The 24,164-nt window shown below is 45.7% G+C and overlaps 2 protein-coding genes across 5 annotated transcripts; one reads left to right on the top strand and one right to left on the bottom strand.

Moving 5' to 3' along the window:
• The first annotated feature begins 1,218 nt into the window (after window positions 1-1,218).
• On the top strand, window positions 1,219-9,104 carry EXOSC3 (exosome component 3). Of its 2 annotated transcripts, XR_005064954.1 has the most exons (6): window positions 1,219-1,805; window positions 2,488-2,637; window positions 4,655-4,806; window positions 5,921-6,071; window positions 7,177-7,810; window positions 8,674-9,104. XR_005064954.1 is itself a non-coding variant. In XM_037035770.1 (5 exons), the coding sequence occupies exons 1-5, from the start codon at window positions 1,434-1,436 to the stop codon at window positions 7,225-7,227; spliced, it is 876 nt and encodes a 291-aa protein (XP_036891665.1). In that variant the 5' UTR covers window positions 1,219-1,433; the 3' UTR covers window positions 7,228-7,469. The 2 variants fall into 2 exon arrangements, 1 of the variants encoding a protein (XP_036891665.1); XM_037035770.1 differs by lacking the exon at window positions 8,674-9,104 and having other exon boundaries at window positions 5,921-6,061; window positions 7,167-7,469.
• Window positions 7,647-19,969, bottom strand: TRMT10B (tRNA methyltransferase 10B). Of its 3 annotated transcripts, XM_037035768.1 has the most exons (9): window positions 19,944-19,969; window positions 16,207-16,506; window positions 15,638-15,761; window positions 14,755-14,879; window positions 13,098-13,250; window positions 11,950-12,028; window positions 11,221-11,288; window positions 8,417-8,540; window positions 7,647-7,833 (listed from the first exon to the last, which is right to left on the bottom strand). In XM_037035768.1, the coding sequence occupies exons 2-9, from the start codon at window positions 16,390-16,392 to the stop codon at window positions 7,727-7,729; spliced, it is 966 nt and encodes a 321-aa protein (XP_036891663.1). In that variant the 5' UTR covers window positions 16,393-16,506; window positions 19,944-19,969; the 3' UTR covers window positions 7,647-7,726. The 3 variants fall into 3 exon arrangements, with proteins under 3 accessions (XP_036891663.1, XP_036891662.1, XP_036891664.1); XM_037035767.1 differs by lacking the exon at window positions 19,944-19,969 and having other exon boundaries at window positions 16,207-16,673; XM_037035769.1 differs by lacking the exon at window positions 19,944-19,969 and having other exon boundaries at window positions 15,653-15,761; window positions 16,207-16,672.
• Window positions 19,970-24,164: the final 4,195 nt, after the last annotated feature.

Raw genomic sequence — 24,164 nt, 5'->3', positions numbered from 1 at the left:
CCAAGGGGGCGGGGCTCTCCTTGGGTGCTCTCTCTCTCTCTGTACTGGGGTAATGCCTGGTCCTTAAATATGCTCTTCTTATAATCTTTAAAGCTCTTTTTAGTTCTTCCTAGCCAGAACTCTGTGATTAAAAACACCTGTAACAAGTAGATGTTTATTTGGGTAGTGATAATTCTGAGCATTTATGTTTCAATCCTTTACTCAAATAAATATATTAACACGCCTTCCATGGACTCTTGCTATTAATTTACATATATAAATCAACAATGTAGTTAATTTGTGATTTTTAGAGGCCGGTGAACTAAAAAAATGTTAAAGGTTCAGTCAAATAGTACCCAGCTTTGCCCCTACCTTCCTCCCTCCCAAAAGGAGATAATCATTTTATAGTCTGTAATTTCAGGGCTGACACTCTGATCAGGCCATTACAATCGGTCTAAGAAACAACAAAATTCACATTTCAGTTGGCCCCTTATTCAGTAGGCTCCCCAGTATGTCACCAGATTTGGACGGGGTGTTAGAGATGGTCTGTCTTAAACATCCTAAAAATAAAAAATTCACATTGGAAGCAGATGCCTCAAAAATAAGAGCAGAGCCAAGCCCTCCCAGCCCCCAGCAGCTTTCACCCTCGCTGGGGAATCTGACCGAAGTACCAGTTAACAGAGGAAATGATTTCAAGTAAGGGCCCTAAAAGTCTGAAGAACAAACCTGAAGTGCTATGGATTTGGAATTCTCACAGCAGCAACTAAAATGCGCCCCAGAGAAAGTAGCAGCGAGGATTTAACTGCAGTTACTGATTTTTCCCAGGCCATGTGGGGAAAGCTCAATTATGTAGAAATGTGCATGTGATATGTGTATATTTGCAAGGGAAAAGGCTAAAAAGAAATACACACTAAAATGTTGGCATTCTTTTATCAGGTTATTTCCTATTTCGTGTCAGATTCTGGGTGACAAATAATGAGAACTGGCTGACGAGACAGCTAGCAAGGGAGACAAACGGGACACGGCAAATGGTTTTATTGTTTCATTCTTGTGTTTTCCACAATGTGAATAGATATCTTCTCTAGCAACAAACAACCAAAAGGTTTTATTTTGGAAAGGAAAATACTTTTCCGCGGAGTGGGAAAGAAGAGCCAACTCCCGGAGTCTCTCGGAGTTGTTCCACTGTCGCCACGGAACCATTCGGGTTAACCTCGTGCATCCGACGGTGAGACCCCAGACACCGGAAGTAGAGGCTCCGCCATTGACTCTAGCTAAGTGCTTCTAGTGCCGACCCGCGGATCGATTGCGGGATGGGCAGCCGGCTGGAGACAAAATCACAGCCGCTTTTGGATGACCCGCCTGCCCATAGGGATCTGGTTTCAAGTCTTTGACAGCTCAAGTCCAACAGACAGCTACCGCAGAAAACGGAAAGACTTGGGCGGGCTGGCGATTGGATGCGGTGCCAGAAGCGGAAGCCGGAAACTGGTTCGGTGGCGCCCGGGATGACTGAAGCGGCGGCTCTGGCGGCTGAGTCCCTTGCGGGTAGCAGGGCGCGGGCGGCGCGCACCGTCCTGGGTCAGGTGGTGCTGCCGGGTGAGGAGCTGCTGCTGCCGGAGCAGGAGGATGCCGAAGGCCCGGGAAGTGCAGGGGAGCGACCGCTGCGCCTAAATGCCGGCGTGCGCTCCCGGGTGCGCGTTGTGTGTGGTCCGGGCTTGCGGCGCTGTGGCGACCGCCTCCTGGTCACGAAGTGCGGCCGCCTCCGTCACAAGGAGCCCAGCGGCGGCGGCGGCGGCGGCGTTTACTGGGTGGACTCGCAGCAGAAACGGGTGAGATGGGACTGCGGGGGAGTGTTATGGCAATGAGAGTGGTATCGTGTCCCAGCTGTAGGTAGAGGAAGAGGCAAGGAGGGGGGCCCTGGAGCCCTCTGTTAAGGCTAGCCTAGAGCCACTATGTCTGTGCCCGCTACTGTCTCCTTTCGAGGAACTCTGTCACACTGGAGCGTGGCCCGAGAAGGGCGCCCAGGAGATGAAGGAGTGTGGAATGTGACCATTGTCTTCAAAATCCCGACGATCAGGGATAACCAGGCTCTAGAGGCTGGATGAGTGGATGTCACAGGGAAAGTAAGAACTTTCATATAGGGAAAATTGTCTAACAGTGAAATGGCCTTCCTTATTTGCAAAGACCGACTGTGCCACTGGACTTACAGAGGCTAGGGACGTGATAAGGATGCTGAAGAGTATGGGATACCAGCTCAAATGAACAGACTATTAGAAGTGGTAAATCTGAGAGTTTTATGATGTGGTTTTTCTTTTACCAAAAGTGGAGTATGACCAAGTTTGTTGTAAAATTTGTATTAAATTGTAAACTTGGACTTCAAAATATTTCCTAAATATTTCCCATGACTGATGTAATAAAGTAACCACTAAGAACTTGCTGAAGATATCTTCCAAGATATATTGGAAATGACTGTCATTTATGGGTGTTTCCTCATTCTGATTTCTTTTGTAGTATGTCCCAGTGAAAGGAGACCACGTGATTGGCATAGTGACAGCTAAGTCTGGAGATATATTCAAAGTGGATGTTGGAGGGAGTGAGCCAGCTTCTTTGTCTTACTTGGCATTTGAAGGTGCAACTAAAAGAAACAGACCAAATGTGCAGGTAATGATGGGAAACTTTGGTTTCAAAAGAAGAAAAGCATCCAGAATTCCTAAGCCTACCTGGACTGACTCCAAAGCATGACCTATTTTCCCAGTTCTAAGGGGTGATCTCTGAGCATTTGTTTGTGTGATCACTCCAGGCTGCAAGAGTTCCTTTTGTTGCTTCGGTTCTGGGACCAGAGTCACGTACTTACATTACACTTGCTACGTTGGGGGTTGTTCCATGTCTACAGAGTTGAAAGGTTATATCTGTTCTCTCCACCGTTACCTGTTATGTTCATATTCACTGGACAAGGATCTGAGCCATTGGCTTAGGGAGGAAGGAGGGACCAGTGGTGCCAGTTGCCCTGTCAGCCATCCGTCTGTCCTGATCATAGGTCTTGGAACTGGCATGTCACAGCTGCAGTCACATCAGTGTTTCCCATCAATCCCTCTTTGGAGCTGACAGAAGAGTAGTCTTGTTTCCTTGAGTTGTCTGTTTGGGCTTTTTGTGTAGCATAGTGCACCCAAGCCACATATTTTGTGGTTTCTTTGCCCCTTCTCACCTTTCATATGTCTTTTGTTGCTTAATCTTACTGATCCTATTTGATTCTATCTCTAAGGCCGCTCCTGCATCTCCATTTTGCAAGTTCAGGCCTTGGGTACCTCAGGACTGGAATTAGTCAGTTACCTCGTCATTAACATCCCTGCTTGTACACTGTTAACCCTCCATCCAGGCTTTTGAGAGCTGACAGCTTCACACACTCCTCTTTCTTCAAAGCCTACAGATTTCCTTGGCATTATACTCCAGAAGTCTTCCCTCATTCATAATTACGACTCCATACAGCTGTGCTTGAACCACAGCAAAATATTCAACGGCATGACTGAACTCACAACTTCTTGCCCCTGTTGTTTGCTCATGCTGATCCTTTCCCGAGTTGCTCTAGCCCCTTTGCAGCCTATGAGATACATACTCATCTTTTAAGACCCAGGCCAAATACCACCACCTCTGTAAAACCACCCCTAATCTTCAAACACTTTCTCTTATAACTGTTCTACCAAGTAGATTTGTACATCCCCATTGCCCTCCAAGACCAAATGTTCTGAAAGGCAGAGAATGTTTTGTTTTTTTCTAGTTCCTATAGTCACCAATTTAGCAGATACTTAACAGAACAAGTTCACTCTCAACTTCTCTAGATGCATCATTCTGAAGTACAACTCTGAAGTTTTAAAGTAAATCTTGAGTGGAGAAGCGTCAGTGAATTACCATTGTGCCATTTTGCTTTGAATAACATGCATGCTGGGAGTTCTTTCTATCCATTAGTCTTCGTAATTCCCTAGAGCAGTGAAAGCTCTACATGATAGAACTTTCTGTGACGATGCTGATGTTTTACACCCGCAGTGCTTAGTGTGGGAGCCCCCAGCCACACAGGTCTTTTGAACCTTGAAATGTGGATAGTGGAACTGAGGAGCTGAATTTTAAGTAGCAGATTTTAATTAACTTAAAAGCGAATTTACATACCTACATATGGGTAGATGGCTACCATATTGGACAGTGTATTCTCAGGGGGTATTTATTTTCTGGCTTTGAGATAGCTCCTGGTCTCAGGATTTCCTGATGGGTAAAGGGGGAAGGTACATGTGTTAATGTTGCCCTCTTTCTTTTTTTTTTTTAAAGATTTTATTTATTTCTAGACAGAGAGGGAGGGAGGAAAGGAAGGAAGGAAATGACAATATGTGGTTGCCTCTCATGTGGCCCCTACTGGGGACTTGGCTCACAACCCAGGCATGTGCCCTGACTGGGAATTGAACCAGTGACCCTTTCATTCACAGGCCAGCACTCAACCCAGTGAGCCACACCAGCCTTTGCCCTCTTTTAAGATCCAGCTCTAGAAGGACTCTGGAAGTCCTGGGGTGTAGTCAGTCCATTAGCCACAAAACTGTAGATAGTTGGCATTGCTGCCCAAGGGAAAGAATGAATAGTAGCACCTATAGATGGTTCTCTCATAGAAAACGAACTTTTCAAATTCTCATTGTAGGTTGGAGACCTCATTTATGGACAGTTTGTGGTTGCTAATAAAGATATGGAACCAGAGATGGTGTGTATTGACAGCTGTGGACGAGCTAATGGAATGGGTGTCATCGGACAGGACGGCCTGCTTTTTAAAGTGACTTTGGGCTTGATTAGAAAGTAAGTCCTGATGCCTTCTGGCTTGCCTGTCCTTTATTATTATACCATCTTGGAAGCTGATCTTTGGGATTTGTGTTCTTCGTAACAACGTCTGAATCTCCTCAGAGTTAAAAAAATCAGTATCCATTTAAGCACAGTTGTAAACTTTGAGGATTTAGTCTCATCCTCAATTAGTGTGAATACATTGAATTTAGGTGTGGTTGGTGTTGAAGTTTTCATGTTGACATGGAGTCTGGGTTTTTCTCCCGGGTCCGGCTGTTCCTTGCAGCTGATACACTCAGCCCAGATGCGAAAACTGATCTTTGCCCCTAAGTCACTTTGCTACCGATGTATAGTTGTATTTACTACTGATGTATAGTTGTATAATTTAGTCATATAAAATCACCAAATTTCTCTAATAATGGGAGCCACTGCATCTAGGCTGATGTGGTCCTTATGTAGACATCCACAGAAGGCTCCTGCTATTCTGTCCCGGTAGATTCAATATTCTCAGAGGCAGATTCTCTATGTTAGTAAACACTAACATAGTGTTTACACTTGCACCTACCCAAAGCTGAGCCCCATGAAAAGGTTTTAGTTTTAGACTCCAAAGTTCAGGGCTATCTTGGATAACTCTCTGCTACTTATTCTGCAGATTTGGATAATTAGTCCAAGTCATTAGAGAAGCATGTTATTAACCAAGTAGCACCCTTATGGTTCTGCTTGGAGAGTTAACACTTCTCTCCAAGTAGTGAATTTAATACCAGGGATTGACTTACATGGTTAGGCAAGTAAATTTAAGGTGTTCTTTTAGCACTGTGGATAATAAAAAAGCTGGTTTTAAAGAATCATAGAATTGAGGTGCTCTAGCAACGTAGGGGAAGATCTTTATGCATTTTTGGTAAAGTTGGTGACGAGGTGATTGTGTGTGTGTGTGGGAGAGAGCCTGCCTGCGCTGTGACCTCTGACAAACTGCTAAGTGTCAAGTTTCTTAGAGAAAAGGGGCAGCCCACGGGCCTTGTCCTTGGAGTGACGGTGCGGCTTTACAGCTCTGGAGAATTGCCTAGAAAAGGGGTCTCCTAAAGGAGGGTCGGTCACACCCCACTTCACTGAAACCTCTCCTCTTCCTCACCAGGCTGCTAGCCCCAAACTGTGAGATCTTACAGGAGCTGGGGAAACTCTACCCGCTGGAGATAGTGTTTGGAATGAATGGAAGAATATGGGTGAAGGCGAAAACCATTCAGCAGACCTTAATTTTGGCAAACGTTTTAGAAGCGTGTGAGCACATGACAGCAGATCAGAGAAAAGAGATCTTCTCCCGATTGGCGGAAGGTTGATCTGTGTAGCCTTTTTAAGGGGTCACTTGAGCCAAGAGACTGTGGATTCCCTGGGGAAAATTTTTTTCCGGGGACCCTCTCCCTATTAAAACTTCACAAGACAAGATATTGTCTTAATAGAATCTTAAAAAATCTTTTTATGGTAAAGTCACTGGTTGCCACCCATGTTCTTGTGGGTGAGAAAAATCATTATAAAATAATGGTGTATTTTTTTGTCTTTACAATAAAGTTTACTGAAAGTTTGTATTATGGTTTACTTGGTGTTAACTTCCTCAGTTTTGCTAGAGCAGTTTCTGTAATAAACTAGAAGTATTAAAATGATGATTATTTTTTGATAATAGTAAAACATGTTCACCAAAAACGTAGCATACATAACAAATATAAAGAAGCAAACAAAAATCACCTGTAATCCCATTATTCAGTGGTGAGTCTGTAACAGTTAAGTTACGTGTTTATAAATCATACATTGTTCCGAGTGTTCTGCTTGGATTAGCTCACTTATTCTCAGTAACTGCAGAAGGGACTCATCCTCCCGGTGCAAGAAACGGAGGCAGAGATTTTCACTTGGCTTATGATCTCAACCACTAGGCCCAGAAGGATACAAAGATACTCCCAGAAAGCGCCCCGCATGGAGGCTACAGCGGGAAGAGAAGCCCTCTGTGCCCTGTGTGGAACAGGGCAGACAAGGCAGGAGCCACAGGCAGGAAAAAATGCCAAGGGAGCTTAAAGGGCGAGGCCGGGACAACCAGCTGGCAATGAGAAACACGTACAGCAGGTTGTTGTACATAGTAAGAGTACACAGATGCACAAAGATGAATTAACACATCAAAAGCCATATAATTTAAGGGCTAATTCCTTGTTATGTAATAAACTTTATTTTAAAAGATTTTGTTTATTATTTCTTTAGAGAGAGGGGAAGGGAGGAAGAGAGAAAAAACATTGATCAGTTGCCTCTTGTCCACACCCGGACTGGGGATTGACCCTGCAACCCAGGCATGTGCCCTGACCCCGTATTGAGCTGACCACCTTAAGCTTTATGGGATGATGTGAGCACATGACAGCAGATCAGAGAAAAGAGATCTTCTCCCGATTGGCGGAAGGTTGATCTGTGTAGCCTTTTTAAGGGGTCACTTGAGCCAAGAGACTGGATTCCCTGGGTAAAAAAATTTTTCAGGGGACCCTCTCCTTATTAAAACTTCAGAAGACAAGATATTGTCTTATTAGAATCTTAAAAAATCTTTTTATTAAGAAAGTCACTGGTTGCCACCCATGTTCTTATGGGTGAGAAAAATCATTATAAAATAATGGTGTATTTTTTTTGTCTTTACAATAAAGTTTACTGAAAGTATTATTTATGGTCAGGGATGACACCTGACCAACTGAGCCACACTGGACAGGGCCCTTATGTAAACTTCTGACTCGAGTCAGGATAGAGTGGGCACTTCCTGTGACCCGGGCATCAGATGTGGTCCCTGCCATTAGTGGCCTATATTCTCCAGACCCGAGATGACAAGTAAAGGCAGTGTGCGCCACCACCGCCGTCTGCCCTGCTCTTTGGTCCCTTCAGCAACTCCGCTCCTGCAGCTGCGATTGTGGGCTGTCCGTCATTCCACCGAGTCCTGGAGAACATAGCCTTTTCTGGAAGAAACTCCTTTCTTCAATGCTTCAGGCCAGTTTTGAGTCTCAAAGTAAGTGGACAGGATATCAAATACTGTAGGAAATGTAAACAGAAAACACAGTGACCACACACTAGAAAAGGAAAACGAGTAGATCACCAATGAGAAAAGGGTGTTCTGGAATATTTCATTCACCAGACCTACTCTGTACCACCCATGGTATTAGATCCTGGGGAGGCAGAGGCAAAGATATGGGCCCTGCTTGCCCGCAGGGCCTCAATCTACACTGAGAGCTATGGGCCGGCAAATGGACGATGCTGCAACAGAGGGAAACACCTAGGAGAGGCCCTGGCACAGCCTGGGGCAGGGAGAGGAGCAGCCAACATGCTTGAACTGAATCTGGAAGGACAAAGAGGAATTCACCGGTCAATATGGGTTAAAGGCAGAGCATTCTAGGCCAAGACAACAATTTCAACTGTATTTAACGTAGTTGAGAATTAGGAAGAAAATGTAAAATACCTTTGAGAGGCCAGAATACATGTTACGAAGTGCATGCAATAAAATCCAAGCACTTCAGTCATGGGGGAAGCTGTCTCAAGGGCCATTCATACTCTGACACAATGCAGAGCAGCACCAGAACTAACACCACAGGTCAAGCGTGGCCCGTGTGGGCGGTACCTTGGTTGATGGTCAGTATCTCTGAATGATAGTTTTTCCCATTCTGGCGTCTGACCATGTATTCCTGGATTGGCAAGCGGGCTGTCTTGACAGAGTGTTCTCGGGCCTTTTGAAATGTCACCTTCTGTAAATCACAGTTAAATATTTTTCTTTTAAAAATAATACATGAAGATATTCTCATTGTAATATGCATAGCAAATTGCAAGAATCCCCAATTACCACCACTCTAATTTTCATCTCATCATAATTAATGATAGGTGTATTAAAAACAAGTACCCTGCAGATAATTAGGAGTACAGAGAATGAAGAGTATTGACTTGGCCTGAGGAAGAAGTGGCTTGGGCGGCAATACCTCACTCACTTGGGAGCCCTCTACACAGTGTCTTCCACACACTACTACTTATAGCCAAGAAGAAAATAAGTTAAGAGAGGCTTCATCTTTAGCCACAGTCTGCACCCAGAAGCCCAATCAGAGGAGAACACTGCTGGCCCTAACTCAGGAGGACCCAATTCTAGCATAGAGCTTTCAGTTCATAGCCAACTGGTAGCCGCAAATTGGAGAAGAGCCAGGAGTCAAGTCAGTAATGCCAGTAGCTGCAAGAGAGCATTAAGTGTGAGAGCTAATGCTCTCTTGTTGCTTCTGAGAGAAGAAAGGCTCTAAAAACTGCAAAAAAAAAAAAAAAAAGGAACCACAAGAACTCAAAAAGTCCAATAACTGGAGGCCACTTAGGGTCTCATTTAGAGAAAAGTAACTGGTGTTCCTTTGAAGATGGCCTTGAGCCATGAACTGAAGTTTAAATTATATTTGCTGCCTTGTAAGATGCTGGAAAGGTCGTCTATCTGTTTGCAGTTTCAGGATCAGAGACAGGATTGGTCACTGGGATAGTTAACCTGCTCGGGTTTGGAAGGGGCCTCGTGGACTCCGACCGCCCGTCATCCAGGTTGGCCTGTCCTCCATGACTCTCTCCCAAGTGGCCTCTGGCTTTACCCGGACAAACCCTGTGACAGGAAACTCATACATGCCGGGGAAATCTATTCCAATTTTAATACTACCTGTTAATCGGAATTTCTCCTTGATACTGAGGCAAGTTTTCTGTGTTTTGTTTTTTTTTTCTGAGATTCGCACTCACTTCCCCTTGTTCTGTGCTCCCAGACCCACGCCAGACAAGTGAAACGGCCCTTCCACAAGACAGCCACTCGGATTCTTGAAGGCAGGGGCCACGCCACTGTGACTCCTCGTGTCTCCTCACTCAGTTCTGCCAACTGTTTTTTGTGACTTAAGGTTTGACTCTTTGTCATTCAGATCAGCCTCTCCTGAACTTGCACTAGCTTGGTGATGCCCTTTCGGTTACTGGGTCTGGAATGCTGACTGGCTGCCCTCAGTATGGTCTAGGCACTGGTGTCAGCGCGAAGCAGGCCTGCACTGTGCGTGTTCTGACACCAGACTACCTGCCTCCGAGCCTCACACAAAACACAATTCCATGCTCCTTGCATACAGGAGCTGTGATTGCTTTAAAAGGTTTATTCCTTTATAACCACTTTGAACTACAGTATAGAATTCAAAGTTAGTAGACTTGGATGTTGCCCTGGAGGAGATTACAGTCTGCTGTTTTGTTTTCCAAACATTTAAAGATAAAGTGACTCCTCCTGAAGAAATGTTTTCCTTAGCATTTTTCAGTGAAGAAGCCAAACTCTATTAACAACCCCAAAGTTCCACCTACTGACAAATCTCTGTGCCAGTTATTTTCCAGTTTAAATGTCGGTGGAGAGGCAGGATAGGGTAAGGCGTCAAAACTGCATCTACAGGTCATACCCTCTGACTAGGAGGGGCTGTCGCTCTGCCGTGGGAGGCGGCTCTGAGCTGTTATGTCTTTTCAGTCTCCCTTAATTTGAAACAGTGCCCCCGACTATTTTAGTTTTTCTTACATTGATTATCATTATGAAGTCACGAAACACTGACCTTTTCAGAATAAATGCAATTCGGTTAAATATCATTTGTGTTATAAGTGTGCATCTCATGCATCTATGAAAAATATGTAAAATATCTTCACACATATGGAAAAACATACATATAGAATATACCCCCAAATGGATACCTGTGCGATCACAGGCTGTGTGATCAAGAGGGACCCACAAGAAAAGAGTGGTTTTCTCGAGTGGGGGACAAAGACCGGAATGAGATTTATTTCTCACTGTGCTCCTTTCTATACATTTTAACTCTTACTTCGTTCTTTATTATCTATGCCATGTTAGTTAGTAAATATAAACAAAATTACCATAAAATATTTCTATAATAGAAACATACTGAGAAAGTCCAGTTATTCCAATAAAATTCCAATTCAACAAAAGGAATCTGGACAGTAACATTGAGGCTGAGCTTATAAGACTTATGCTGGCAGGGGAGGTGGCCTGAGGAGGAGCCAACGACTCGCCCACAAAGAGCATGGAGCTGGTGAGAATGCGGAGGCAACGCTTCCCTGGTGGAGGCCAGACTTCTCCTCCCAAAACTGGGGAGGGGAGAGAACAAGGGAGCTCGCCACAGCTGCTGCTGCGATTTCCCCACACCCTCACTCCCATCCCGACTCGCTCTGTCAGGTCGGGACTGCTGCCGCTGCTGCTGAGGGCAGAGGGCAGAGGGCAGAGGGCACTTCACAGGTGAGAGGGCCAGCCCGGGTGGAATGGGCTCCTCCTTCATGTTCCTTCTGCCTTTTTAGGCCTTTTGGGTAAGATTATTACAGGGTGCGTACCTCTAAAAGTAAGCACCACTTTTCAAAACACAGTTTTTCAGCCTAAAATGTACTTACCTTCTGAATGCTTTCGTCCACAAGTCCGCCGAGGACGTAAACTTTGTTTAGATCAATGTCTTCAAGAGCTAATGAAGAAATGAAGGCCAATGAGATCAGATCTGTTATAATTTCTTTCTTTTTTTTTTTTTTAAAGATTTTATTTATTTATCTTTAGAGGGGAAGGAGAGAGGGAGAGAAACATCAATGTATGGTTGCCTTTTGTGTGTCCCCTGCTGGGAGTTGGCCTGCAGGGAACCTACCTGCAACCCAGGCATGCGCCCTGACGGGGAATCGAACCGCGATCCTCTAGTTTGCGGGCCCGCGCTCAATCCACTGAGCTACACCAGCCAGGGCCTGTTATAATTTCTAAATCCAAGGAAAGTAGAAAGAATGATAAAAGAAATTCGATGAAATGGAAAACAAAGGTAGAATATTTGCTAATTCTCTGAAAAGACCAATTAAATAGACAGACCTTTGGTATATCTGATCAAGAAAAAAAGGCAGTGGACTCAAATCAACATTAGGATTCAGAAAGGAGACAAAATCAAAATTAGAGAGGAGTGTGAAATAATTAGAAGAGAATATGAAGATCAACATAATATCAATGAATTTGAAAACTATGTGAAATAGATGATTTTCGAGAGAAAAATATATAACATTGGTCCAAGAAGGATCAGTGGCGGGAGCTGACCAGGGACAGCGGCAGGAGGCAGCGTGCTCCGTGGCCCTGCGCAGCGAGGCACATACCGTGTTCCGAGTCCGGAGTCAGGTACACGAGGGCCTCCAGGGGGAATGAACTAAAGCAGTCATCTTCTGTCATGTCTAGCTGAAAAATACAAATAACCCAACGCACTGTGAACTGGGTTGAGACACAGCCACACTAGTTACCAGACATCTAGTTTCTGTCAGGCTGGGCTCTTGCTCCGTCCAGGTGCTACATGTCTGACCACCTGTTCTCAGAAAGGGCTCGGCTGAGGAGGGGAAATGCAAAGGCACAGACATTCAACCCCACCACATGAGTGGGGAAGTAATGAGGCCCTAGAAGACACAGGGCGAGTGTACCTCAGGACTACAGAGGAGGGAGGGCGACCAGAGACAGCCTTCTAGTGAAGGCAGCGCTGGAACTGGGTTTCTGAAGAGGTGAGACCAACTCGTACAAAAGAAAGGCACACTCAGCGTGGAGGGAATCTCCCACAAAAGGCATGAACACAGCAGAGCAAGGGGCCACGTGGCCCTGCGAGTGGGCCTGCTGGTTCACGGTCAGGAACCCTCAGACATGTAGGGGGGAAAGTAAGGCTGGAAATGGCCGCACTGCAGCAGGGGCTGTGCGACAGTGACAGTGACCACCAGGGCGTCTTCACATTCCCAGCCTCTGGGGCCCTCCCTCGGGAAGGCCACACTGCCCCCTGTCTGCGACATGATGCAAACACACAGGGCATTTTCAGTGGCGTGTCTTAGGAACCGATCTGCACTCCTGCCTGTATTTCAATCACTACACTTAAGAGATCTGAGGGAAAGAGTTGAAAATTAAATTGGTATTCTCTAAATCCATATGACTTTCATAAAGATTCTTCCTATTCCTCCGAAACTCATGTTCATAACTCTGTATTATGGAGAACAAGAAAGGAGTAGCAGCGTTTCCCCAAAACATTCCTGGTGCCTACAGCCGAGGAAACAAAACACAGTCCTAGATACTTTTGCTCATGTGGTGGAGAGAAGGAAAAATTTAAATGTAAAAACTGATGAACTGGTCTTAATTCTTCTAGGCTGTAATAATAATGAAAACACATAATTTACTCATATATGAATAAAACATCAACATTGAAGATGTAAAAAAATCACCCCACGACCTACTTTTAAAACAACAATGCAAATATTGTGAAAACGAGGCTTACCAGGTAGCTAGAAAACCCGTCATTCATCCTCAGACACTCTTCATACAGGGGGCTGTCTGCCTCGAACCCCGTGAGGCACACCCAGAAGGGCCTGTTGGCTTTCTTGTTCGAACCGTACAGCCTCCGGATCTGCCCAGCCAGTCTGCTTAGTTCCTTCAAAGAGACAAGGACAACTTAGGGTGCAAACATACCCTCTTTCTAAATTCACTATCGACAAACGGTTCCTCAGCAAGTCCACTGAGGGCGACTCTGGAGAACCTCATGGGCCAGAATGACCCCCTTTGCTCCTGCAGCGAGTACCTGAGTGTGTGAGTGGGTGTTCTGCCCCCTGGCATCGCACCTTAGGGATGAAAGCTGAGGTCTGATATTAGCCCAGAATCAGTGAACTAAGGGAAAAACCGAGAATTCTCCCTCCTTTAGGACCCACCATTAAATATCTAATTTGATATCTGAAACTGTTCTTTAAGCTTTTATCTAAAGTCTTACCATGTGATGCTTACAGTTAAAAGGAAGTCAGAATGTTACCCATTTTTATATTCCACCAGCTAAAGGTGGCACCGTCCCCCTAACTCCAGGGGATACAGCAGGACTGGACCTGTTAGCTTCCCACCCCGGTTCAGAGACCTCGGCCTGGACTGATTTGGTTCAGTAGAGGAAAAAAGGCTCTGGGTTGCATTTAGTCTGATACCTCAACACAGACGACAGGAAATCCTTGGCTGCTCTTTTCAGAGGGCCATAATTAGAGGTCCCACTCAGAACCGCAGATCCTCAGTTTTCCTAATTTCTCTAAAAACCAGGCAAGCCCTAGCACGGACAACGGGAGTGTTGGAAAATAGAAAGGTCTGTTTTGTGGTGTAAGGCCTAAAACGAAGGCCTGATTCTGTGTGCTGCCTTGACATCTGGTGAAAGTGGGGGGCCTTGAATGGCCTAACTGCAAGCTCCTCTCCCAGTTCTGCTCCCACGGGTAAGGTCCCCTGGCTAAGCAATCCCTTTCATCTAAGGGACCAGGTGTAGTTCCTGATTATCCCTGAGCAGTGGGTTTTAATTCCCTGCCAGCCCAGAGCATTATTCCAACACTGCAACTGCAGCTTCCTGCACAAACCAGGGGGCACCCCCCTTCTTGCCACGACAGAGCTTGCTCCCATAGTCCTTGGTTGTTCATTCTGTTCCCAAGTGTGGCCCTGCATGCCATGCAGTGTCACCTTCCCCGGGGCTGAGTACATGTGGCTATAAGCTGCTATCCATCTTAAATGTTCGGAGTTGTGTGTCAAGTGCTCAGCGTCCCTGAACCCGACCACTAAAACACATGGCTCCCAGGAATCTCCCACAGCGTAACCAGGCAAATTCCTCACCCCAGCGAAGGGCCAAAGACTTCATCTCTGAAGTGAAGTAAAAGGCTCCGGCTAGACTGGGGATACCACAAACAAAGAGGCAAAGGGTTGATCTCAACAGAAAGTTAGGTAAAAATCTGCCAGCTAAACCAAAGGATGTCTATTTTCTTGCTGATTCTTTACAACAGCCACCTGGGAACTTGGCCACGTGCAGGAAATTAAACGCTTGCTGGTTTTACTAGAGTCACAGAAGTTCTCTGTGACTGTTGCCCGCTTCTGGACCTCCCCTGTGTGAACAAGAATTTGGAACGTGGTGGGTGTTCTACCTTCTTAGACATGTGGTGCGTCATACTCAAATCGATGCAGAGTCTTGGTCCTGAGTGTTTGGCTTCCAAAAGTTTCTCCTTGGTTAAGGATCTTAGATAACGTTTGCTGTGCTGGGGGCAGAGGCCTAGAATAGAAATATCAGGGGGAAAAGAGACCTAAGTGAGAAAACAGAGGAATAATACTGAGTAAGAAACACCTCTCCCCAGCCAGGAGAGTACCACTGGCACAGGAAGAGAAACCAGGAACTTGAAACTTGTGTGAGGTGTGCATTCACTAGTCAGTTTAGGGACCGCAGAGGGGTGGTGGCCACGGGCTCTGGGTCTAAATCTTGGTTCAGTGTGCTCGTTTACGGCCTGTATCATGTTATTTAATTTCTCTGAGCCTCAGTCGCTTCACCTACAAAATGGGGGCAGTAAAATACTTAGAGTAATCCACATAAAATACCTAGCCCTGAATTAATGTTAGCTGTTTGTTAGTATTGTCTTTCTACATCTGAGCTTATAAACACATGCGTACACTAGATAGTTTATATTTCAAAGTGAGACTTGAATTTTTTTTAAGATTTTATTTATTTATCTTTAGAGGAGAGGGAGAGAAATATCAATGTATGGTAATATCAGTGTATGGTTGCCTCTCGTGGGTCCCCTGCTGGGAACTGGCCTGCAACCCAGGCATGTGCCCTGACTGGGAATCGAACTGCAATCATCTGGTTCACAGCCCAGGGTGAGACTTCAATTTTTTTTGATACTTTGATTTCCAACAAAATAGGACACTAGGTCTCACCTCTCAGATGTTTGTTTTTACATAAAAACAATACTCCTCTTCCCCTAGGTACATGCAGATACCAGTTAGCTAAGAAATAAATGTAATTATACCAGTAACCTGATTCATTGTTACCTGGATTTTCTACACGGTTGGCTTTTCTTCTTTCTTTCTCTTGTTTTCTTTTGCTCTTCTTTGCTGCAACTATCTTTTCCCAGTGTCTCTGTTTTCTTTGGACATTTTTCTTAGGTTATCCAGAAAATAAAATTGTATGAGAACTTTATAAGCACCAAAAAGGAAAACGAGTATTAGGAACAGTTACTTATTGTTTTTAAAATTTAGATGTAAAGTTAGGAGAGAAAAAGGACATTAGTCTTTTGAACAAAAATAGACTAGACTGTGTCTAGAGGAAACAGAGCCCCAGAAAAGACATGTGACGTGATGGGCCTAAAGCAGAATGTAAATTTCCTGACCCTTCTGAGATGCATCAAAAATTCTTCTTGAACTCTACTTACCTTTCTTATGACTCAAGTGAAATGGAAGGCCTAAACCACTTAGTAAATAAGAAATTCAACCCTTGGAGTGTACCAAACTCATTCCCAGTCTTTCTGTTACCAGGATCTGCCCTCAGGACAGTGGTCTCTGGGTCATCCCATCCTCTCAAAGCCCGGGCTGCCCACTGCACTCACCGAGCACCACACGGCACTACCCGTGGGCTGGGTCTCTTTCTCCCGATGCTCACAGTCCACGTCAATCTGCAGAAGCTGGAGGCTCTCAGAGATGCCATCCTCGTCCGTGTCCTCGAGGATGACTTGTCGCTCCTGCAGCATGGGTGACTCTGTTTTCTGAGCGCTCCCTTCCCATCTCCAGTCCATGTGCTCAGTCTCCTTTCCTTCTCTCCCGGGTCAGGAAAAGGCACAGTGATGTGGGATGTCACGTGATTTCACTCACGGAGATGTTCTCTGGTATCCAAGTGACAAAGAGTGCTACTATGTTAGAGAGGAAGTGTGTAAATACTAACAGAGGCTTACCGAGAAGCATGTGTGTCCCAGAGAAATGAGTCGGCACAGTGACACTGCAGCAGTGAGGGAGCCAAACCCACTTCTCAGATGACAAACACAGTTCCTGACCCCTCCAAGGACCCCGCGACTGATTCACTGCTGCAGGGGCGCAGAAACCCAAGTTATGTGTGGTGTCCTTTGAAATCCATTCACGAGTTGAGGGCGGGACAGAAACAGCAAAAGCCACCTCCCTTATATTTCGGTTTATTTTCAAACTGAATATACACTGAGCACCTACCACAGGCAAAGTCCTCTATTAGAAACGCCCTCTATTAGAAACGCCCTTGGGCCGGGGGCGGGGTGGAGGAGTGAGTCAAAAACGACGGCAAAGAGGGGCCCCAGACCAACCAAGAACTCTTCTAGGTCGCTGGTGATGTGACAAAATTCGTGTTTCCAAACTATCTAACTATTGCCTCCTCCAACGCAAGTAAGTATCCTGGCAGCAGAAAGCCACAGTCACCAGTGAGACCCCTTGATACCCCTCAGAAGTGCTGCGGCAGAAAAACACAGAGAGCCGCCGTCAGAGCACACTTAACGAACTTCACAATGTCAAAGTGGTATTCGAACTCCCGAAAAGACACGAGCAAAAAAACGCTCCGGCCTAGAGTTGTCATAGAGAACCGTATGACCACTGCACATGGCCGCTGCTCTGGGTCCAGGGTGCTACCTCCACCTAGAAAAAGTGTATCTATGCAAAAGTAAATCTGTGCAACATAACCCACATGGTCAAAGATCTATTTATGATGAAAAGTAATGATCCTCATTCCGACCCCTCCCACCTCCAGCGGCAACCCTGGTTAACCAGGCTTTTTTAGTTCTGGTGATTAGGCCCTTAATCTGAAACCATATATTTACACCATCCTTACTTCTTGATTCATCAACTCTGAATTTCACCAACTCCCAATGAAACCCACTAGAATTCAAGTCACTTAAATTAATCTCTTTTATTGTTTGTTTCTGTTAGCTATCTTGGCCTTTAATTTTTTTCTGAGATATAATTTATTTACAGTAAAATGCAAAGATTTTTAAAATTTAAAATTTGTATTCATTTTCCTGCCTAGGCTAGGTTTACTTTTGCTTAGAAATCTCTTCTTTAATACTAAGTACAAATTTTGAAGTATGTATTTATACCACGGACTGTGTCAGAGTTAATGGCATACTCATAGTATTTCTAAAGAAATTAGGAAAATACCAGTTATTCTTAAACATTTCGGAAGCACTGCATTGTTCACACGTGAACAGTGATGTTAGTTATAAACTTCTTTTTAAGCAAAAGATTCCCGGGCCCTTCTTGTAACAGTTTCCTTAGGTGACTGAACAAACTGTTATGCCAGCCAGCAGTGTTATCTTTGTCTTCCTGTATTTAGGCATTCAAAAAAGAACAAATGGAAACTTTAAGATAAACTAGTCCTACGTCTAACAACCTCATTTCATTAGGGAAAGAAAAGAAACAAATTCGTTAAATGAATGCTAGTTTCTTAACAGCCATGTTCTCCCCTCCTCCGAGTTCCATAGCATTTTGCATTCTTATTTGTGGTCATCAATAAATACTCATTGAGATCCTCCTCTGTGCCAAACCTTTTGGGGAATGACTGGGAAGCAATGAATGTACATGGTCTCATTGGAGAAGGTGGAGAAAGGAGAGGTGGGGGTTGAAGTAGTCGGGGTCGGGGGGTGCAGAGTTTTGTCGGCTGTTTTAAAAACTGGAAGGTTAATGCTCATCTTTTCTCTCCTACCAACCTGAACTCCTTTTCAGGAGGGACCACATAACTACATCCACCTAAACAGCGAACAGTTCAAAGACTCTTGCAATCGGCAGTGTTTAAAATCAATGTTTGTTGAATAAACGGAATTTTACCACCAGTGCCCCGAAGCCCTCCTTTCCTATTCCATTCTTTGGATCCCTGGCCTCTCCAAATTCCTACAGTCCCTGAGAATGTTTTTCAGACCAGAAATTTGGGATACAGTGATTTTGAAAATCACATGAAGCAACGCCGACCACTACCAGAAGAGCCTGTAATGGAGAAGATTGGGCATTCACGAGGATAGGGACTATGTCTTTTTCTTCTTTACATCCTCAGTGGCTGGTACGGGCCTGGCACAGCATGGAAAGCTCAGGGAATACTGAGTAGAAGCTTACCACCTCCTCAGAGAGCAAAGGTGAAGTAGGGTGTCACAGGATCTCTCAATCCACGTGAGACATTATGTCCACGTTTAGCATTTCATTTCTTTATTTGAAAATGTTTTCTGAGTCTCCATTACAAGTGCAGTGCCTGGTACTGGGATTACTCAGCTAATTACTGAACAAATAGTTACTAAAGTAACAAATAGTTACTAACAGTTTCGCGACAAAACCGCACATCCTGAGGATTTGGGGATGATGCTCATTCTGTCTTCATGGGGCTGCAACGATCTGACTCAGCCTTTTATGATGGCTGGTCTGCCTGTTTCCCCAGCGATTACAAACTTCCAGGGAAGAATTCACACGCACATCCCAGCACTCAGTACTGAGCCTCGAAGAACAAAAGCATCCTAAATGATTGATAACCGTGTCACTCCTGTGCTCAAAACCATGCCAGGTTCTCCATTTCACGTATAGTAAACAGCCAAAATCCTTATGACTGCCCGTACTTACAGTAAGGTCTACACCCCCATCCACTGTCCTCTGCCGTCTGATCTACTTGCTGTTCCTCAAACGTACCAAGGGTGTTCCCACCTCAGGGCCTTTGCACTTGCTATTCTATCTACCTCCAACACTCTTCCCCCTACATAATTATATAACTGCATTTCTAGCTTCATTCATATTATCACTATCCAAAATGGCATATATTTTACTTGGCTTCTGTGGGAACTTCCTCATTCTTATAAGGTAACCAAGTGTTCTGTTTGCTTTGCTCACTACCATATCCTCCACGCCTAGAAAGGGGCTTGCTATGTAACGGACGCTCAGTAAATACTAGCGGAATTAACAAACCCCCACACTACCCTCGTCTTTGAGTTTTCCGACCCAGGTTCCACCTGATGGGCACATCCTCGGGGGCCTAGTAAAGGACCGACCTCTGTTTGCACTCCTCTCTTTCTAAGTTTTAGTCCACGGAAGCTGGCTCCACGTCTCAGGTACCTTCGGCAATGGAACACCTAGACCCCAGGCCCGAAAGTACCCCGGCTGTGGGTCTCACCTGGCCCATAGGCTGCAAGTGAGAAAGGGGGCAGGAAAGGAAAGCACCAAAGTGCGGGTCACCGGATCACACAACTGTTAAATGCTGTTTCCTGGGTGTCTTCCCCGGCAAACCACAGCAGTGCCAAGCCAGCGCCCCCGCCCCCCCCGCCCCTCCTCCAAGTCTGGCAAAGAGCTCTGAGCTTACCTGATCAACTCAAGCGGCGGCAATTCTCAGAAGTCCCTGCCTCCGAACCCACTTCCGGTCCCCCCTTCCGAATGGCATTCTGGGAATTGTAGTTTCCGACCCTGCGGCTCGGTGTTCAGGGGTGAGAGCCGGGGCTTGGGCTTCCAAGCAGCACCCAGGCACTAGGGAGCTCCGTCCCGCCGAAAGTGTTGCCGTGCTTCTCTAAGCCTGTTTTCCCGATTGTAAAATGGGATTACCGTTCCAGCAGCTTGCGGACCTACAGGACTTGCTGCAGATGCCCAGGGCTTTAATGGCTGTCGAGGACTGGACATTGTGAAATTGGGCTGAAACCAGACTTAGAACCACCTCTCATCTCGCAGCCTGGGGGCCTTGCCCTCCGCTGGGCTTCCCCACAACCAGCAAGGCCCATGAGCTGACTCAGCGCTTCCCTGTGCACACGTTCTCCCTCCTGGCTGTCCACCGTCCAGGCTCACAGCAGAGATGTCCGGGCCTGGACAGGTAAGGAGAGAGGCTAGCCCCTGGCCACTCTCCCATCTCCATCTCTTTTCACATATCAAAGGGGAAACTGAGGCCCAGAGAGCTAAAGTGATTTGCCCAACCCTTGTCCTTTAAAAACGATCAGCCATTTTTGCCTTTATTCCTCCAGTCCTGGCATCTCAGCCTTTCCGAGAGACCCTACCATGAATGAGCCCAAAATGTCTCTCACCCAAGAAACCACAGCCCCGTTGGAACCCTCCTTGGCCCCACACTGTTGCCCCCTCTGGACTTTCTTTCCACAGCAACTCCCACCCTGCTCCCAAGCCATGCTCCAATCCATTCTTTATCTGATACTAGAGCAGTTTTTAAATGCGAAAACTAAACATTATCCCCTGCGCCCCCCAAGAAGGCTTTTTCTAAAACCCAGTTCTAATACCCCTTTTTGGTTCAGAAGCTGGCCCTGGTCTCCCACTCAGCAGAGCTTGCAAAGTGGTTCACATGGTCTTCAGCGGCTCCCACCACACCTACCAGTCCAGCCCCGCGCGGCCCCCCGTTTGTAACCCCCTCAGTGGCTTCCTGTCATACTTGGGTGTAAAATCTTCCTAAGGCCTTGCACAGCCTGGTCCCTGGCTGCTCCTCCAGCCTCATCTGCCTCTCTTCCTCCAGCTTGCTGTGTTCCATTCACACCTGTGTTCTTGAAAGGCTTCAAGCACACCGAAGACTTTTGCAGGTACTCTTCCCTTTCCTCTCGCTTTCTCCATGGCTGGCTCCTACTTAACCTTTCGGCTTCGGCTTCAACATTCTTTCTTCAAAGAGGCCTTTACTGATCACCCAAGATAAGACTGGCTCATCTCACCCCATCTTGGCACTCTCCTCATTTTTTGAATATCATCTATCAGTCATCCTTTTTTTTTGGTGTCTTTCCTACTAGCTATAAGTTCCTTGAGGGGAGCCATCTATCATGTTGATGGTTGTATTCCCATTGCCACTACAGAGTAAATATCTGTTGACAGAATAAAGAAATGAGTGATATTTCTTCTTTCTTCACACACCCAAAACCTACCTTCCTATCTATCAAATCTAGGACCTGATGCACAGTAGCTACTCAAAAATACTTCTTGACAAACTAGTTCTAATCAATGTTGCCTCCTACAGGGAGCCTTCTCTGATCACTGTTCTGCCCCCACCCAACAATGACTTCTTTGGGCTCTCATACACTCTGTTCTCCTTGGTGGCCCTGAGCACACCATGCCTTATGCTATAGGTCTCTATCTCTACATGTCCTCTTTTTTTAATATTTTATTTATTTATCTTTAGAGGGGAATGGAAGGAGAGAAGGAGAGAAATATCAATGTATGGTTGCCTCTAGTGAGTCCCCTGCTGGGAACTGGCCTGCAACCCAAGCATGTGCCCTGACTGGGAATCGAACCGCAATCATCTGGTTTGCAGGCCCATGCTCAATCCACTGAGCTACACCAGCCAGGGCCTCTACATGTCCTCTTATCTCTTGGCCCAAGAGTACTTGAAAACAGGATTCTCACCCAATTATTTACATCCATAATCCTGCATCAAGAATCACCTGGCATGGGTTTACCATAAATGCTTGTAGAAAGAAATGAATCAGCCAATATGATGTGGATGGGAAAAGCAAGGAGAGATGTAAATGTCCAGTAGTTTCTTAGTCATTCAATAAGTAACTCTCGCATGGTGAAGTAGGCAGTCCCGGTCTGCCTATCTCATGTAGGGGGCCATGTATCTCAAAGAAAGTGCTAAACAGGATAACTGCTCCTGTACTTTAGAGTCTCCACAACAAGGAGGGGTTTCCCAGGGCTTCTGGGGCTTAGTACTCCTTGTGGAAACTGCAGAGCAAAATACCAGCTTCATACTGTAGCAACCCAAGGAAGTTCATGGATTTGAGAGGTGAGGAAGCAAAGGCAGAAGGAAACGCACATTTGAGTGCTTGTGCTGGAGGCTCCACAGTCTTCTTTCTGCCTTCTGTAATTGTCTGTTTCTCACAGTAATGCTGAGTGTATATTGTATAACAAACCCTACTTTTGGGTGTTACGTTGGTAAGAAAGTGTGCGTGGGGCATCTGGCACACAGTAGGCCCTCACTAAAGGGAAACTAGTATTTTCTTTTGTCAGATGGGGGACCTGAGACCCAAACGAGTGCCTATAACAACAGTGCCAGGGTTCAAGCCCTGATTGAGTTGAAGTCCTGAGCTCCTCCCCTAAACTTGGAAACATACAGATTGTGTTCAGGGGAACAAGTTATGTAGCTCTTCACAGCTTTCTGCCGCTACGAGCATTCAGGTCCTTTTTAACAGCATACAGCTTTCATTATTTCAGTGTCCTATTTTTCCTATTTTTCATGGCCATGAAACCACTTCAAATCTGTGTTCAAGAGCCTTGCTTAAATTTTATTCAAAGTATTCTGTGACAAGAAACAGGCCTCTAAGAAAATAAATCTTTTCCTGGCACAAGTACTGGTTAACTGTTTCCTAGTTAACCAGTTAACTCCCTGTCACCTAGTTAACCTGGTGACAGGGAGTGGGAAGGATATGTTTTGTCTTCTCCCAAGGGATTGCTGTCCCTCTGATTGGCGCATGTCGGGGTATGTGATGGAACACCTCCATTCTGCTCCTGCTTTTGCAGCGTGAAGGGGAGGAGTGAGGGAGCCCCAGAGGAGAGGCAGCACAGAGGCAGCACTGAGCTCACAACCGATCAGGAGCGCCAGAGGGGCACAGGGACCCCTCGAACGGACTCTAACAGTCTAAGGTGAGTGTTGAAACCACTTTTGGCCTGGACAGAGAAGCCAGGGTGAGAAAAGTATCCCAAGGGTAGTTTGAAATTGCTTTTCCTGGGGTCTGAAAGCAAAATGCTGGGAAGAATGTCAGACTGGAAGAGGCAGCCGAAAAGCTGGGGGTCACTACTTACTGAGCATTTACTAGATTGGTGTGTACCCTACAGAGCAGGCACTATTGATGTCCCCAATTTACAGAAGGGAAAACCAATAGCACTTCGAGGTTAAATAGCTTGTCCAAGGTCCCACCAAAATTACCTGGGATTAAGCGGCTCAACTGGGCTTGGTGAGAAAAGTTCTAAATATATTTATTTTGTGCTAATACTATCCTTAAAAAGAGAACTCTAATTAAGGGCTTTCGTTTTTGCCTTTTAACTATTTAAAACAGAAACACGGTGCAAGATTTAGGGGTGCAGTCAACTTCAGGTGAAGCACGGAGTGCACCTGTAGAGCATAGCCATGTGGCTGAGGGACTTACTGCCACCTGGTGGCAACCTATGCTTATCACAGCGAGGCGGCCAAGATTCCCAGGCCTCCTGGTCCAGGTGCTTCAAGCCAAAACTTGTGAAGGTAGAAATCCATCAGATATCACGTGTATTCACTCCTATTTGCAAAAGTTATTGCCAAATAAGTGTGGTATGAGAAGATTGTGTTTTTTGGTGACCCCCACCTTCCTCCCTCATTCCCGCCTTCTTAGAACAGTTTGTGACCTCTTGCTTCCACACCCCAAGTACACTTTTTTAGGATACACACTTTACTGATGGTGAACTACTTATCCATATCCCCAAGGGATCTGTGAGCATCCTGACCATGGAGGGACTGGTCTTATTTGTCTAAAATTATCACAAGCTCCTAGCTGGTGATCCGGCCCAGAGGAAATATTCAGAGAATGTAGGGAATGGGCATGGTCCAGACTTATCAGCACTCTTGCCTTATTCAGGC

Source organism: Sturnira hondurensis, unplaced genomic scaffold (assembly GCF_014824575.4).
Source record: "Sturnira hondurensis isolate 20B ecotype Veracruz unplaced genomic scaffold, ASM1482457v3 Scaffold0022566, whole genome shotgun sequence".
Classification (NCBI taxonomy): Eukaryota; Metazoa; Chordata; class Mammalia; order Chiroptera; family Phyllostomidae; genus Sturnira; species Sturnira hondurensis.
The sequence above is the reverse complement of the archived record's forward strand: the minus strand, read 5'-3'. Positions and strand labels throughout refer to the sequence as shown.